This window comes from Ursus arctos, unplaced genomic scaffold (genome assembly GCF_023065955.2).
Source record: "Ursus arctos isolate Adak ecotype North America unplaced genomic scaffold, UrsArc2.0 scaffold_117, whole genome shotgun sequence".
Lineage (NCBI taxonomy): Eukaryota > Metazoa > Chordata > Mammalia > Carnivora > Ursidae > Ursus > Ursus arctos.
Window position 1 is genome coordinate 47,955 of NW_026622783.1, and position 17,290 is coordinate 65,244.

Consider the following 17,290-nt stretch of genomic DNA (forward strand, 5'->3'; position numbering starts at 1 on the left):
GACTTGCAGGGTTCAAAACAGCACATGATTACTTAGAAAAGCACAGTGGACAATGAATTTATCTTGGGTCTGATTAACTCAAAATAAAGTTTAAAACTATTCTAAGGAGTGTTCAATACAGAATTTCTTCTGCCTAACATCTTATATTACTAGTTCTTTAAAGTGAATTAAAGGGGTGCCTGAGTGGCTCAGTCGGTTAAGCATCTGACTCCTCATCTCCACTCAGGTCTTGATCTCAGGATCATGAGTTCAAGCCCCACGCTGGGCTCTATATGATAGGTGTGAAGCCTGCTTTAAAAAAAAATAGAGTGAATTAAAATACTAACTTTAAAATAAGGAACATAAATAATTCAAAACCAGTAAGTGAATTTAATTAAGTACTGTATTACTATATCTTTTTTAAAAAGATTTATTTATTTTAGAGTGGGGGGGGGCAGAGGAAGAGAGAGAGAATCCCAAGCAGACTCCCCACTGAGCAGAGCCCAACATGGGGCTTGAGCTCACAACCCTGATACCAAGACCCAAGCTGAAATCAAGAGTTGGACGCTTCACCAACTGAGCCACCCAGGCACCCCTATACCTCCTTTTGAAGCAAGTTCACTGTAAAATATCTAAAGTTTGGATTACTTAAGAGTAATTAATCAAGAGCAATTATTAAAAGTTTTATATCTGTACTTTTTTAGGACAATGTACATGATTTTTGATACATAATTTGGCATGTAAGTATCTTTTATGAGATATCTATTATAAAGCCAGAGATTTACTAAAAGGCAGGAAGAAAAAGCACAGAACACCAATCTTTAGGGAACAAATTTATTTTGATTTTTCTGAAAATATCAGTAACTATGAAAAACAAGCTAAAAATTTGGCCATACCAAAAGCAAAATACAAGTAAAAACAACATTTAGAAATCATGTTTAACCTTAAACAAACATGTTTCAAGATACCAAGTTTAACACACTTTCCTCCACAGAGCAAAACAAGTTTACTAAACCACAACACTGGAGTTTTTTTTTAACTGACATAACTTTAAAAAAAAAAAAAAAAAAAAAGGAAAGAAAAGAAAAGAAAAGAAAAAAATCACTCAATTCCCACCCTGGAATCTTGTCACTTATAAAACAACATGCTCAAATGTCAACGACAATAAAGTTGGGAAACCTGAAAATACATCAATGAATGAATTCAGATTCCAACAGAACACAGTGCTTCACAGCTGGGGAAGAATAGCTTTTGTTGCACTCAGGTCTTACCAAATACGAATAAACACAAGATTAAAAACAAACTACTAAATCAAAATCTTTCTGTAGAGTAGCAGCTTCCACAAAGCAAAAGGAATCCAGTTTTGCAGAGTTAAATATTCGAAAAGCGTATGTATGGCCAACTTTATTCCCAGAGTCCCAGAGTCTTGCACTATCAAAATAAAAGTATCTTTGTCTTGGAGCAAGTCTGATGAAGGCACCAAAATCCTATCCTCCCTGTTCATGCAAATGACACTTAAAATGCTCTTATCATCCTTTCAAGATGACCTCAACACTCAAATACCTAAGATCTAGAAGAAAGTTCCAGCCTCATCTGCATTACCAAGGTCCAGTCCATAGCCTTTACCCCTCCCCCAAATCCTTCTAGTCTGGACCACTACTTTAGGAGGATAAAAATATATTCCCATATTCCCTAGCCATTAAATAAACACAGACATTGGTGCAGGAAGACTCAACATTTATAATACTACTGAACTTTTCAAAACTTAGTAAACCTATGTCCAAAAGTGACTTTCACAGCCTCTTAATATTTATTCTCAATATGGACTTAATATGCAGCCCTCTTTGGTGTCTGTCTCTTCAGCTTTTTTCTGTTGTTTTACCCTGGAGGAAACCTTGAAAAAACTTCCAAATTAAGGGAACCCTCATTGCATGGGAGTGTGAGCACTAAGTTAAGGATATTCTTACTTCACGGAAACCCAGAACTATCAGACTATGACTCACAGAGTTCTTTTTCTTCTGGGGAAAATCTCAGGCTGAGATTCAGAGAAGAGGTTCCTCACCCAGTCATACACCAGTTTTAGGAAAAGGAGGGAAAATGCCATTTAATTTGGCGTTGCAGTTCTTCATGGAGAGTTTTAGTAAAGGCTTCAGACTTGTTGCTATCTTTTCTTCATTCTCAAGCCCAAGGGCTGTGGAAACATTTCAAAAGTTTGGCAAAGTGATAGTTCCAAAGAGACTGTTTCTTTTTAATCTGAGAATCTTATCACTTTCAAGAAAACATATTTTATCCAGGACCTTGCAGAAACTTGTTTTATTTGTTCATGTGAAGAAAAATGTCTACTAAATAGCCTAGTTTTTGTAGCCATCCTTCATCTCCAAAGCACTCAGCAAAATCTGGCCTAGTAGCTCCTTGTGTGTACTCTAGCAATTCACCTTTCAACTCAAATATCCTGTTGAGAACTCTTCCTCTGACAATCCACTGGATTTCTGTATGTAGATTTATGTGCCCTTTGTTCAGACTTTAGTTTTGTTTCGTTTGTTTTTTTAAACATTCTTGTATAAATGGGTCTTTAATAAAGTTAACAATTTCTGCAGCATTATCCAGAACTTTCTCCATTTCATCTCCAAGTGTTTTATATCAGCACCTCTCTGTGAAGAAACCGGTGTGCTGTAACATCAACATCAGATTTTCTTTTACCAAAATCAGCAAAACTGATGAGCACCAGGAGTACGGATGGCAGACCTTCAGTCTTCAGATATAAATTTATACTGCCTTTGTTTTGAGAGGCTCCTCACAGCAGAAAAAGCTTTCTTGAATTTCATCATCATTTACCAATCTTACTAAGGCTCCAGTATGACAAATATTCGTGAACTGCTAACGCATCAACCCAAACAAAGAAGCTGCTGCTTTTCAGTTAATTACACAAACCTCGTTAGCATCAGGTGGCATAAGTTATTAAACTGAAAGTGAAGGCTTTTCAATTTCTCGTACTGTTTCTTGCCCTAGCATTTTTTTTTTTTAAAGATTTTATTTATTTATTTGACAGAGATAGAGACAGCCAGCGAGAGAGGGAACACAAGCAGGGGGAGTGGGAGAGGAAGAGCAGGCTCCCAGCAGAGGAGCCTGATGTGGGGCTCGATCCCAGAACACCGGGATCACGCCCTGAGCCAAAGGCAGGCGCTTAACCGCTGTGCCACCCAGGCGCCCCTTTGCCCTAGCATTTTAACATTATGTTGGTACTAGATTCTTACCGACTATGTGAAATTTTCTTTTCCTAGTATAAGTGCTGTTACTAAATAATTTGCTTCCTAAACCTTTCACTGAATGTGATTTTTTATTTTTTTAAGATTTTATTTTTAAGTAACCTCTACACCCAACACGGGGCTTGAACCTACCACCCCGAGATCAACAGTCTCATGCTGTACAGACTAAGCCAGCCAGGGTGCCCCTGAATGTGATTTTTAAAACAAAACTTCACTGTTTTGATATTCCAGATGCCATTTAAAATAACGAACATCTTTACTCATCAAATGGTTATGATTTATAGTTACAATTGCTGGAGCAAATGCTAGGTTTGTAAGTTGCATTCCACCGACAATATATAATGCAATAAAATAGCTTGGATTTAAGTCCATATAAGACCACTGAAAAGTAGCTTTCACTATAAAGAAAGAATTTGTGTTTCTTGTTGCACTGGCATACTGAAGAAACTCAGAAGACTAATTCTTCATCACTAACCTTATCAGCAATGTCTATAGTTCTATGTCTAGAATGGTCCTCTTCTATCTCACACCATGCCTTCAAAAATTGCAGCACTGGACCATCAGATTTGTAACAAATGTTAGTAAAATATAACTGGCATAATAACTAACATAATCGCAAAAAATAGAAAGGTTCATAAAAACAATTCAATTCTAAATCTGTAAGACCCATGTTTTTGCAATGTTTACAACAAAGTGGGAAGGGACAGCTGAGTTGCAACACATAAAAATTCCTTCCTTAGAATGAAAATGTCCCTATGTGTTTCTCTTTTAGAGTTTGTTTGCTCCCATAAGTCAGATGGCAGCGCAGAAGGGGAGGCTGGGGAAGGTAATCAGGAAGGAAAGGCCAACATTATCTTCCTTCCACCCTCCCCACCACGAAAGTGTCCATCATTATCCACAGCTTCTCCTAGCTCAACCAAATGCATGTGGGCCTAACTGTACCTGGCACAGGGGGCTGAAAAGATCTCCAACAGAACTGTTAATGGGGCTGCTCAATCACTGTTCACTATTGTGAGGTCAGCATTATGCAGTGCAGAAAGGTCAAAAACAATATATTTTTAGTCACAATTTTATACGGAATCCTAGCAATATCTCACCGAACACCATCTGAGAAACCCACCTGCAACACCAAATGAATTTTTTTTTCTTATGAGATGTCATTTTCATTCGACTCAGATCTTTCTGTGACTTGACTTTCAAGTTCAGGTTTAGCTCCTCCGTCATTCACCACCTGTGTCTCAGATCTTGGTTTTATCTGCCCCAGTTCCTCATTATTTTCTGGTACCACCTGCTGGTTATTTTTTCCTTCTACTGGGTCATGTTGACTTGATTTGTCACCAGATTCCAATTTAGCTTCTTTCCCATTTCCTGCTTGCACTGGCTGCTTTGGGTTAAGTTGTGATGGGTCCTTAGCACTCTTCACCACCTCCTGGAGATTATATTTTCTGAACAACATATAATCTTTCACAACACTCAGGCAACAGACAGCTTTAATGATTTCTACTACCACTGTGTACTGTGGATTGGTAAGATCCACTTTATTTTCCGAATTGAGGCTGCCTACTATTCCTGTAACAAGAAGAGGGAAACACTTAGAGGGAGAAGGATGCCATGAAGCTTGACAGATACAAATACAATCTTTCATCTTTCCGTTTGGGACTTTCTAAATCAATATATATACTAGTCTACTCTTCTACATGGACCTCAATCAAATTCTCTGGGCCCCTGGGTGGCTCAGTTGGTTAAGTGTCTGCCTTTGGCTCAGGTCATGATCTCAGGGTCCTGGAACTGAGCCCCATATCGGGCTCTCTGCTCAGTGGGAGTCTGCTTGAATCCCTCTCCTTCTCCCCCCACTCCCAGCTCGTGCTGTCACACTAATAAATAAACAAATCTTTTAAAAAAATTCTGTGAACGCTTTCAATAAATAAATAAAAATGAAATCCTGAGACATTTAATCAGAGTACTTTTTTCCCAAAGAAAATTCAATCTTGATGTGGAAGATTTCATATCTACCTACCAGAAAGTCTCATATCCAACATATCACAATCTGTTAGGTTTGATATTATTTTAAGGATTTTTTTTTTTTTTTAATAATCTCTGCCCCCAACGTGAGGCTTGAACTCACAACCCTGGGACCAAGAGTCACATGCTCTGCTTGCTAAGCCAGCGAGGCACCCCTATTTTAAGGACATTTTAATATACTTCTTTTACACCCAAAAATAAAAGCCTTAAGTTGTAAAAAAAAAAAAAAACCAAAAAAACCATAAAATCAAGAATAAGTATTTAGTATTGCATACTAATGTAAAATTACTAAAAAAAACATACCTGCCAATTCTTTGATAACTTCTTCTCTATTCGTGTGACTGTTATTTCGAGATTTATACACAATCTGAAATGTCCCTTTGTTTGGAGCTTTAAACCAGGGTTCCAAAAATGTTTCTGCATATTTTTTCATATCTTCTAAGAAAGCCTTGCATGTGCCTGAAATGGGTAACATATGTAGAATAACCCGAGTCTTCTTCTTTTTGGTTTTGTACATACCCTGGAGAATATGATGTACCAATTTCTCAGGTTCTAAAGGAAAAAATAAAAGAGTCAGCACAAAGCAAACAAGTTAAGAATATAAACTCTCGGGCATTTTAGAACCTCTTCAAACTCTCTAAAATGAATTGTCATTGGCAGTGACCCACATCAACAGTATAGAAGAAATTACCATAATGAATATTAATAAGTCTAATCAAACATTTTTTCCAACTTTCTCCACTGCCTATGATGATTATTACTATATCTAATATGTTAACTCTTCAGCATTGTTACTGCTTTCACTAAAAACAATCGTTCATGAAGACACTGGAGTTAACATTTTTGTGATGTCTCATTTGTCCAACACCACCATACTACTTTCTTATAACAATAGCAACTACAAATGTAACATTAAACAGTACACTTTTTTACAAAACAAAAAAACCTGCAAGTCACTTTAAAAGATTTAATTCATCCACTAGTTAAGTTTGTACAATAATCTAGATCTCAGAACTCAGAGAAGCCCCAAAACCATGAATTACACAAGATCATGAAATGGTCCTTCAGCCATCCTCACTACCTACAAGTCTGTTTGGGGCCACTCAGTGTTTTCAATACTTTTAAATTAGTTAACAGCATTAAAAATCTAGAACTTCTTCAAATTTCCAACTTCTTTTGAAAAACCAGAAGATCTAGCCCTACAGGACTACATTCCAGATGGCTGGAGCCATTCCAAATTGGCTGGCACTGAAGAGCAGCTGCTCCTCTTAAACAAAGTATGTACTCTTGTCTCACCTAAAGTTACAAAGAAAATGGCAAAGCCAGGTTTCCACTCTTAAGCCAATGTGACGTTCACCACCCATTCTACCTTTCCGTATGTCTAGTGCTAGAACAGTGTGGAAAAGATCAATCAAATGATTAACTGAACCATAACCATCAAGCCATTTTGTAGGCAGTGTTCTGAGGCAAGGAGATGTCCAGATATTATAGGCTTAATAATCTTAAGGTTTATTAGTCAGACATACCTATTCCAAGTGTCCTGATGAAGACTACATTATTTGCTCCACTCTCCACTGACTGGAATCTTCTTAGCTTCATCTCTGTTGATGCTTTAATGTCACCAACTTCTTTCTTCAAGGCAGCCTCCATATCATCATCTTCTCCCTCACTTCCAGAGGGATGCTGATCTTTGTCCATAAACTGCATGAAACAGATGAGCAGAAACGCAAAAATAGCTCAAGTTAAAAGGATAATTAACTACCTATGTGAACTCTCCAGTGGCAGATGGATCAATACTGACAATAAAGCTTTTTATTAAGAAACTGACACATCGCTTCCTACAAAATGTGGAGGAAAAAGGGAGTTCCCTCAGACTGGCACACAGAATTTGAAAATGTTTTCAAAAACATCTTAACATTCTGGGACACAGGGTAATGTGCTCACCAGATGAATTAATTCAAGACAGACCTTAATCCTATCACTAGGTATCTTTGTGCCTAATAAGACCATCTCCTTTTGGTGAGATTATGATGAGGGAGCAGAAGGCAGACAGAGGACAAAGCCCAAGCTGACACCCCACAAACCCCAGCCCCCACCCAGGTGGGATATGTGTGACAAATCTCAGGCACTCCTGGCTGCCCTAAAGCTAAGGGAAGGAAAAACAAATGGTTAACTAACAGAGATCGCAATACAACAAGACATGAGTCTCCCTTGGTTTACAAAATGTCTGAGTGATTTACCAGAAAAAAAGCATTCTTATCAATAACTTAACTTCCAGAAGGAAACTCCCAACTGTCTTACTATTAACGCTTTACTAGAGGGGAAAAACCCTAACTCGATAAAGGCAAGGTCTCTAATCTTGTAGGTCCTCTTTAGCATACAAAAGCTCTTTTGAAAACCTCCCTTTTCCCTTACCTCCCCTCAACTCCCAAGTATATAATCAGTCACCCCTCACAGCCCCCGTGCAGCAACTCCTGCCCACAGGTCCTGTCCCCCTGCTTTAGTAAAACCACTATTTGCACCAATAACGCCTCAAGAATTCTTTCTTGGCTGTCAGCTCTGGACCTTACCTACATTAAAAAACTACATCAACTAGACCAAAGAGTTATGGCATAAAAAACCCCTTACCTCTAGTCTACTAAGGAACAGGGAACAGAAACAGTAAAGAATTTTATCAAAGTACCAGTGTTAACAGGGAACTCACTTGCTGTGCAGTTCTCTGCCCCACCATTATTAGTCTGCAAGACATGCACTAATTAATAATTATACACATTTATGGAACCTTTATGCCAGTATGTATTTTATATACATAAGCAACTTTTAGGCCAACATTCAGTACATTATCATTTTTCTTTTTTATTTAGCTCAGCAAAATGAAATAATACGCCCATGACCAAGCCCTAAAACTAGTAAATAATGGAACTTGAACCCAAATCCTCACTGTATTATCCTCCCCCTTTTAATTCATTGAGGTGTTTGTGTATGTATTAGTCCAGATCCTAAGCCAAGACTATAACGATTTCCAAACTGTGATGGGAAAATTAGGTTTTAGGTGGTATGAGTACAAAAGCTTTTACTTTTTAAAGTGTATTTACATGCGCATTTGAAAAATAACTAGCACTAGTACTAAATCCACTATTTCAGACACTGCTTAGGACAAACATCATTACAACCATGGTGTAAAAGTCGTGGTAAGATATGGCAAAAACTACGAGGACAAATTAAGTTTCCCTTACGAACTTGGACCGTTTACTTAACCAACTTGCGCTTCAGTGTTCTGGTCTACATTACTTCACAAGTCTAGTAGTAAACGTTTGAGAGCTTCAGAAACACAACACGTGGACCGCAGAATCAACCTATAAATAGGAACCACTATGATTACTAATGGGGGGAACCCCAAAGCTCCTAGTTTTTCAAGCACACGACCCGGCAGGGGTCTGCAACCCAGATATGGCAAAGAGGCGGCAACACAGGCGAGGCCACACCCCTTAGCCAGCTCGGCCACAAAACGCGCGCACGCGTACGAGAAAGCCGGCCTTGCAGCATTCCCTCACTACTCAAAGGCTGCTTGCACTCTCCCGGGCGCGTACCTTTTCCGGCCCATACATGTCGTCGCCGTATTCGTTGAGCAGGCTGTAGGCCTCCTCCACGCACTTGCGCTCGTTCATGTTGCAGGTAATGAGAATACCCTGTAGCCCGGGTTCCAGCTGCCGGGGCCCGCCGCCGTCGCAGCGCCGAGCCCGCTTGGCCTGCACATATTGAGTTTTGCCTTTGCGCTTTCCGCCGCTAGACTGAGGAGGCTGCTGGACGGGGGTCAACATGGCGCGTGAGAACGGAGGCTAGCGAGAAACGTGTTTCTCCACTATTCCCGGCTTCCTCGCCTCTGCCGGCGCGAGCTGGCTTACGTCATGCGTGCGCGACGGCCTCCCCTAGTCCCGCCTCCAAGTTCCAGCCGGTGCTGCGCGGGGTCCTAGAGCCGGTAGGTGGCAGGCTGTGGGGAGGTGGTGCGAGGCCCGCCTCTCGCGACGGTTGACGGGCACTTCTTACTGCTCACCAGCCCGTGCTCTCTGGAGTTCCTGGGAAAGCGGCCTTTGGGTGGAGCCGCTCTGTAAACGTACATGCTGGCCTCCAACTGGATGTAGATAGTACTTGTAAAGAACGGTTTCATTTACCATTCATATTCTCTGATTCCTTCAGTTAATGTTTATTAAGTACCTATGTGCTAGTTATGGACCTATTAAATACTAAGGTTGGCAAAGCAAGACACTTCATATACATCTTGTCCTTCTAGGCCAATGTTTCTTAGAAGTCACTGGGGGCCTTCCAAACCTATTCTACTTACTTTTTGCTCCTGGTGGAATGTGCATAATCAATAGACTTTAGTACTCCTGTTGAAGGACCCCCCCAGAGGTACAAAGAAAGGACAGAAAGTATAAGGAACTCCTAAGTCAGAGACTTGATTACCAGAATGAGAAATATAAAATACAGGGAAACCTGGACAAACTTCTTAGCATTAAATTGTCACTACGGGAACATTTTAACTTGTAAAATATATTTCCATTCATACCCAAGATATTGTCTGTATCAATTTCTTCACATACTTTTGTTTGACGCCGATGTTATAACAAGTGACATTTTGGTGAATTATGGTTCCAAGTGCACTTGGTTGTGGAGTGGATGGTAGCAGAAAGTCAGAAATAAAGAATAAAAAAGTCAGAATAAAGAGCCTGCGTCTCTCTAATTGACATTCTTGTGACTCCCATGACAAAGTAATGCTGATATGAAGTAATAGTCTAGAAATCCATATACATATAAAAGAATTTTTGCTACTAGTAAGGGGAAGTATTCATATTCTTTTCTCCAATGAAATATATCTTGCTATTTTCTTTTCTTCTTATCTGTCCCCCAAAATGTTTAAGAATGCACTTATTAGTCCGGATAGGTAAGCAACCCCTTCATAGTTAACATCATAATATCCCCCATACCCGAAAGTCAGGAATCCAGCTCCTTATATTTCATGCAATTAAAAGTCAACTTGAACTTTATAAATCCCTTGTGTTGGTGTTCTGCCTTTGACAGTGTATTGCTTTGGTGAGCAAAGGCAGGAACACTGTGCATTTTGCTGACCTAGATATTTCAATCTCACATTCTGAGATTTAATTGTTATGTGTGAAACAACAAAATACTAGAAAGAGGAAAAGTAATTAGCCTGATGTTGAACTTGATGGTTAACTGGTTTTTTTCTTCATTATATGTATATGTAAGCACGTATGTATATGTATGTGTATAGTTGTATATATACATATATATGTATGTGTGTGTATATACATATTCTTTGTATAACCGTATCTTTCCTGAGGTTCTTTCCCTTAAATTACTAATATTAATACTACTGTTCCTGATTAGTGCTAGGTGTTAACTGCCCTATTCCACACTGCAGAGGACAAATGGAAAACATTAATCTCCCTTTCAGGGTGCCCCCTTCTGGCCAAATATGGAAGCGATTTCATAAGAAATGGAATCTGAGGAAGTGTTTTCCAATGTCTTTATTTAATACTGTTACTCTAGGGGCGAAGGTAGAGAAATAATGAGATTCTGTCACCAACAGGGGAAGACTGGGGTAGAACACATACAATAACCACCTATGACTACTTCCTCTTGAGTTTTTGTCTACATTATGGTTGACATTTATTGTTTTTGTTTGCTCAATAAATGAACCCCCTTCTGTAGAAGGAGGTAGAATCCATCTTTGGATAAATCTGAGTGGAAAGCAGGCCCACCTTGCATCATGGAAGCTTGAAATCTCAGGTATCCCTTCTTCCCACCCTGTAAAGTGAGCACATCACCACAGCTTCATCAACTGGATGCTTCTGTCTGGGACTGAGAATTGGAAGCAAATGGGTAAAGAGGCAGTGCCTGTTCAGAATTCATCCCGCCAACGGCAGCGGCATCCCAAATCCAGTATCAACAGCTTTGCAGCCACTCCAGAAGTGGTGGCAGTGCCAGACTTTCTAGAACAATGATCTAGTTGCAGCCTCCTAGCTCCCCCAGCCATCCTTGGCACCTGTTCCTTCAGCCTTCCCTATAATTCTGTCAGCTTCCCACAGGATTCCAATAAGTACCTTTCTAGCCTAAATGTGCCGGAATACGTTTCAATATTACTTACAACCAAGAATGTTGGCTTCTGTAAGTGTTTCACACTGCTTTCTCTGGGGTCTTTTTATCCATAACTTTAGCAGCTTCAAAAGTGCTCCCCGTACTCACCTGCAGCTACTCCTCAGACACAGAGTTGCTGCCAGATTTGAGTTCAAAGAAATTCTAAAAGAGGGAATCTAAAATTGCACAGGGGCACTGAAATAATAGTCACTAATCTTTGGTTCTAACCCTGGATCTACCACTATTTCCAAAAATCTTGTCATCATCTTATTTTTTCTTCCATCTATATAATCAGTACAGCCTTTACTTTTCAGAATGGAAATTTCATAGCATAGAGTTCTGGAGGTCCTCAGCTGATTATGAAGAACAGTTTCATTATGCTGGCATTGCTGGTGGTATTTACAGGCATAGAGCTGACTGAAACTCGTTCTTATTTTTCTTTTCATGTTCAGTGCCTAGCGTAGTGCCTGGTCTATAGTAAGTACTCAAAAAATGCTACTGAACATTTGAACTCAACCCCAAAAAATGTTCAGTAAAGGAAAAAGGTTAAGACTCATGCTGTTAAGAAGGGAAGTATACCAAATCCAGATCACATAAAGCCCCACCATAGGAGCTAAAAAAGAAGCTAGGAATTAAGAGAGAGATTTCCCTGACAATGCTGGAAACACATTTGTGTAAAGTTTCTAGTCATGTGAACTTTCACCTCCTTCGGTTACCAGTCATGGTCAGTGGTCTGGTGTCTATCACTGGGCACCAAGGGCTCTGTGATATGGCTTGTAATGGTTTAAGGAAGGAATGGAGGAATGGTTTAAGACATTCTAAATTCTCTTTCCCTTTCTCTTCCTAACCTTAAAAGTTACTGCCATGTAGTTTCTACTTGTATGTTGAGGACGGAATCCATCCTGGTCCTGAACACAAACAGCAGACACTCATAGATTTTGCTTGTGTTCTGACTGCACTATCCACCCAGCATTTCCTGCCTTATTCTCTTGTTACCCAGCATTTTCAGGGGATAGATGTCTTGACACAGTAACCCTGGTCACCTGCTGACTTGATTTTTCTACACCTGCCACCCTCAGAGTTGGTATTATGTGTTTAATCAAGAATCCAAATTCTAAAGCCAAACCAGGTTCAAACCCCAGTTCTGCCATGTTCTGGCTGTGGGACTCCAAGCAAGTTTTAAGTCAAATTTCCTTATTAGCTTAAAAAAAAAGTATTTATTTATGAGGGAGAAGGGATAGAGGGAGAGAATCTCCAGCAGACTCCATGCTGACTGCAGAGCCCAACATGGGGCTCAGTCTCACAAGCCTGAGATCATGCCCTGAGCTGAAACCAAGAGTCAGATGCTCAACCAACAGAGCCACCCAGGCGCCCCCCCCAATTTTTTTAAATTAAGGTAATAATAAAATACCCATTTTCTGGGTTACTGGGAGAATTCATTAAGATCAGGCATGACAAGTGCTTAGTTCATAGTCACAGTTCAGTCAATGTGGACTTAAAAAACAGCTGGTTTGGGGCTCAGTTGTGACTCACTGAGGTCTAGTATTTTTGGTATTAGTATCCATTCCTCAACCCAACCCCCTGAATGCATTATTTGTCCCCTAATCTCTTATCTCAGTGTGTCACTTATTGAAAGCAAAATTTAATCCTTCTAGGAAGGAGGCCAGAAGGGAAATAAATTTTAAAAATAATATAGTGTGAAGTGAAATAGGATAAAATACATAACACCTGCATGCCCTTACCTCTGCCACCTGGCTCCTGCCTTCCATTTGATTGAATGACACCCCACACCTTTCACTGGTTCTGTGCCCACAGCACTTGTGCCACACATGCACTTTCATTACACCTCAAGTTGCACAGGAAACATGCCCAACAGCCTGAGCCCCAGATTGGAGCCTGACTCTCAAGCCACGTGAACTTGGGTCTATCCGTGGGGAAGCCACATTTGGTCTGGTTCTTTGTTCCCTCCTGCATCTTTGCTCAGCCCTGCTGCGTGTCCTGAGCTCCTGATCCCAGCGTCCCTCAATGTGCTTCATCCCACCACTGCTGGAGACTCATTTTGACAGGTATGCTTCTCTAAGGCAAACTTGGCATTTTACAGACATAGGTTCTTGAGGGCAAGAGTGAATAAATCTCTTTCCCTCCAATTTTCTTTTCCAGTTTTATACCCTACACTGCATGAGTCTTTCTCCCTAAAACTTTTCCTGAGGATTCATGGGTACTTCCTTCCTACTTCTCTGAGATTTGGTTAAATAATTTATGTCTATGTTAAAATTGAATTGTTTTACTATTTAGTTCCACTTCTTTGACCACTTCTAGATCCTCCTCCTGCTCCTCTTACTTTCCACTTTAGTCAGTGCTCCTAGAATGGATCCCTAAAGGTGGAATTTCGGACAGTTCAACAAGTTAGAAATATATCCATTTGGAACTGAAATCATCTATGAACTGCACACTCCACCAAAGCCTAACCCTAGCACTGGATAAAGTACAAATGCAAGAAATATAAATTTCAGAGTAGGTACAGTACACGTTTAAGAGTTCAGGGTGACTGAGGTTTAGAGGATCTTTCAGCACAGATGAGACCTACATAAGAATCTACATGAGTGGTCAGGCTGAATCATTTATATTTAAATTAAAACTTGGAGGGAAGTCAATGAGAATACAGCATTCAGTGTACAGATGAACAGAGACAAATTGATTAAGAATATACATTGAGAATCAGAGAGTTGGTTTTTTCATTTGAGAGAGAGAGAGCAGGGAAGAAGAAGCAGACTCCCCACTGAGCAGGGAGCCCGACGTGGGGCTCTGATCCCAGGATCCTGGGATCATGAACTGAGCTGAAGGCAGACACTTAACTGACTGAGCCACCCAAGTGCCCCAAGAGAGTCAGATAGTCTTGTGTTTAAATACGAACTCTACCACTTTCCTAGGTCTCAAGACAGTCTTGTGTTTAAATACTGACTCTACCACTTTCTAGCTCTATGACCTTGGGCAAATTAACTGTTCTAACCTCATATTCCTCATCTGTAAAATGGAAATAGCTATAATATATATCTTATAGGCCATTGTGAGTATTGAATAAAATAATTCATACTAATCACACATGGAAATATTCAATAAATGTTAGCTACTGCTGTTTTGTTGTGACTGTTGGTAATTGGGAGGTTTGGTGAGGTTAATTTATAATCAAACAAGAGTTGAGGTGAAGACCCAGGCTTTTTGTGTTGCTCAGTTCGCTTGAAAGGGTCTCCAGCCATCCCTTATTAATTTCCAGTACCCAAGAGAAGCCTTATTTTATCTAAATGTGCTAATATGGAAAAATCTATAAGATACACTGGAAAATGAAGGGGAAAACAGTAAGGTATGCGTACTGTAAGCCGATTCATGTTTTAAAAGGGAATACACACATCCATATGTGAGTATACACATAACATATACACTAACATATATATGTTTTAATCCTACATGTATATAAAAATGATGCTTAGTAAGACTTCAGGTGTTTCTTCATATTTCTCAACTAAAGCCCAAAGCTAAGGATTAAGAGGCATTAAGGCACTGCCCTTTCCATTCTAAAGAGAGAACTATCAAAAAAGACTAAGTTAGGTAACTCTACCTGGTTTGTGAAAATGTGGCTCAACTGGTCCTGCAAACCTGACACCACTCTGCTTTGGGACCTACATCAGAAGCGTGGTAATGGGAAAGCAGAGAGTACTTTCACACCCTTTGCTGAGAAGGACACTAAGGGAATCCCTCATAAGGGTTACAGGTGCCTGGAAGAAGACGTTGGCATCACATTCCTGGGACAATGTCCCCTTCTGCCTGGACAAGTGTTGAAATGAGCCAGAAAGAGAAATAGAGACACATGGCAGAGCACAGAGAGAAAGATGGGGTGGAGAGACAACAGAGGAGAGGCCTGCAGCCCAACACACGGTGTTCTAAAGATGTGTGAGTACTTTGTGTGTCAAGTAGACTCCTAGGAGGTACCTGGGCTTGAACAGGTAGACCCAACAAAGGATTAAAGTCACAGCCAGCATGATAAATCCTCTTGCCCTAGTCTTTTCTCCTTACCCCAACAACAGAGTATCTAGAGCTTAGAAGTGGGAAGGGGAAAGGTGTCTGGGAGACAGACAAGCCATTTGTCTTTATTCGAGGTGACAGAGTGGGAGGAGTGCAGAAGAGTGGCCAGTGCTCCTGTCCACTGCTGGTCCCCAGAAGCACAGAGCAAGCCTATGTTGGGGAGAAGGGAACAGGTGCAATGTACATTGAGTTTGTGATTAACAGTTTTAAGTGGGCAAACTTTTGTAACTAAAAGTGATTGTGAATTGAATTGTGGGATCATCACAAGAAGTCACTAAGGGATAGAAAAGGGATATTGGATACAGCAGGGGGAAAACAGAAATTGGGAGGAAGAATAAAGTTTTGATTTAAGAACTGTTTGAAAAATTAGTTACATATAGATTCTACCCCTTCCCTGCATACACACAAGCCAACCCTTGTTCTGCAACACATTTGGTAACTACTCTTTTATATCATTCTCTTTTATTTTTATCCATATGCGTGTATTATTTTTATGTTAAAATAAACTGTTGCTTTCTTGATGTGGATGCTCACCGAAGTATTTCTCTTCATCCTGGGTCCACAGCTAGGCTAATTTCTCACCTCCCTATAAGTGAAGGTGGAGCACCGAAATGTGGGCAGAAGTGACTAAATTCATATGAGATCCTCCACAGTTCCAAGTAATGCAAGGAGAGGGAGGAGTGGGTGGGGGTATAAATGAAACAAAATTGGCCATGTGTTGACAATTGTTGGAGCAGAGTGATGGATACATAGGGATTCGTTATACTATTCTAGCTACTAGTATATATGGTTGAAATTTTTCCATAGTAATGTAGGAAGAGAGAAAGAGAATAAAGAAGTAAAGATAACAAGTTGGATAACTATTTTGAGAAATTTTGCTATAAAAAGAAGAGGAATGAAGAGGTGGAAGAGGACACGATATTTTAATAAAGGAGATATTACCATGTTTGTGGCTGACTCTCTTTACCACAATTCATAGTCCAAACAAAAGGAAGAAATGGATGGTACAGGAGAGAGATAGAGAGTAATGTTCTTGAGTAGAGGAGAGCAGATGATGTCAAGGACGCAGTTGAGAGGGTGGCCCAAGCTAGGAGCTTGACAATATTCATTGTCACAGGAAGGAATGCAGAGGATGTGGGCAGAGTTGTAGGAGTACAGGTTGATTAGGTGCTATGGGGTTGAGGACATTCTCTTCTGGCTACTTATAAATCTCAGTGAAATAAGGGGGAGAGGAGAGGTGAAGGTTACAGAAACAGAAGGTGTCAAATGGTTATCTCCAACTACAGATATGTAATGGGGTTATCAAGCAGTGAGGAGGGCCTGCTTGGATTTTTTAAGACCATTAGCAAGTGTGATCAACAGCCTAAGTGCAGAACCACGTTTCCGCAGAACCATTTCTCCAGAACCATGTTAAGCTGCTCATGTGCAGTCCCAGAGTAGGGAGATAGCAATCAGTTTTGCAGAGAACTGGGCTCTGCCAGATGAGTATGGTGAGGGAGAGCAGTGCAAAGTCGCTGAGTAGTACCTAGAATCCAAGATGGGCAAGAGGTAAGTGAGGGTATAAAGAAGGCAGTGTTGAGGTCAGTGGACTAAAGATTTTAGTGGTATCGAGGAATTACTGTGATAAAAACAGTAAAGGCCAACAAACTGGGAAGACAGGAAGAAGATACAATTAAATGTCCTTATAATCTGCAGCCTTCAGGAAGTTCCCAACTATCTTCACGTTAATTCCTTACTAGACTCCTAAACAACCTTAACTTGACAATGGCAAGGCCTCCAGTACCCTG

The 17,290-nt window shown here is 40.2% G+C and overlaps 1 protein-coding gene across 5 annotated transcripts in view; it reads right to left on the reverse strand.

The window, feature by feature from the left end:
* The window catches only part of LOC125283002 (THUMP domain-containing protein 1-like), a 34,017-nt gene that overhangs the window by 3,699 nt on the left and 13,028 nt on the right, over nt 1-17,290 (reverse strand). For 3 of the 5 annotated variants that reach the window (XR_008958706.1, XR_008958705.1, XM_057310240.1), the window contains exons 1-4: nt 8,858-9,399; nt 6,794-6,968; nt 5,571-5,819; nt 4,366-4,814 (exon numbers count right to left, since the gene is read on the reverse strand). Coding sequence is in view for 3 of the 5 variants with exons in the window: in XM_057310240.1 (XP_057166223.1) it covers nt 4,393-4,814; nt 5,571-5,819; nt 6,794-6,968; nt 8,858-9,088 (1,077 nt within the window). In the remaining 2 variants the exon portion in view is untranslated. Of the gene's footprint in view, nt 1-799; nt 4,815-5,570; nt 5,820-6,793; nt 6,969-8,857; nt 9,400-17,290 lie in introns of those variants that run through there. The other 2 variants (XM_057310238.1, XM_057310239.1) reach the window with 1 other exon arrangement.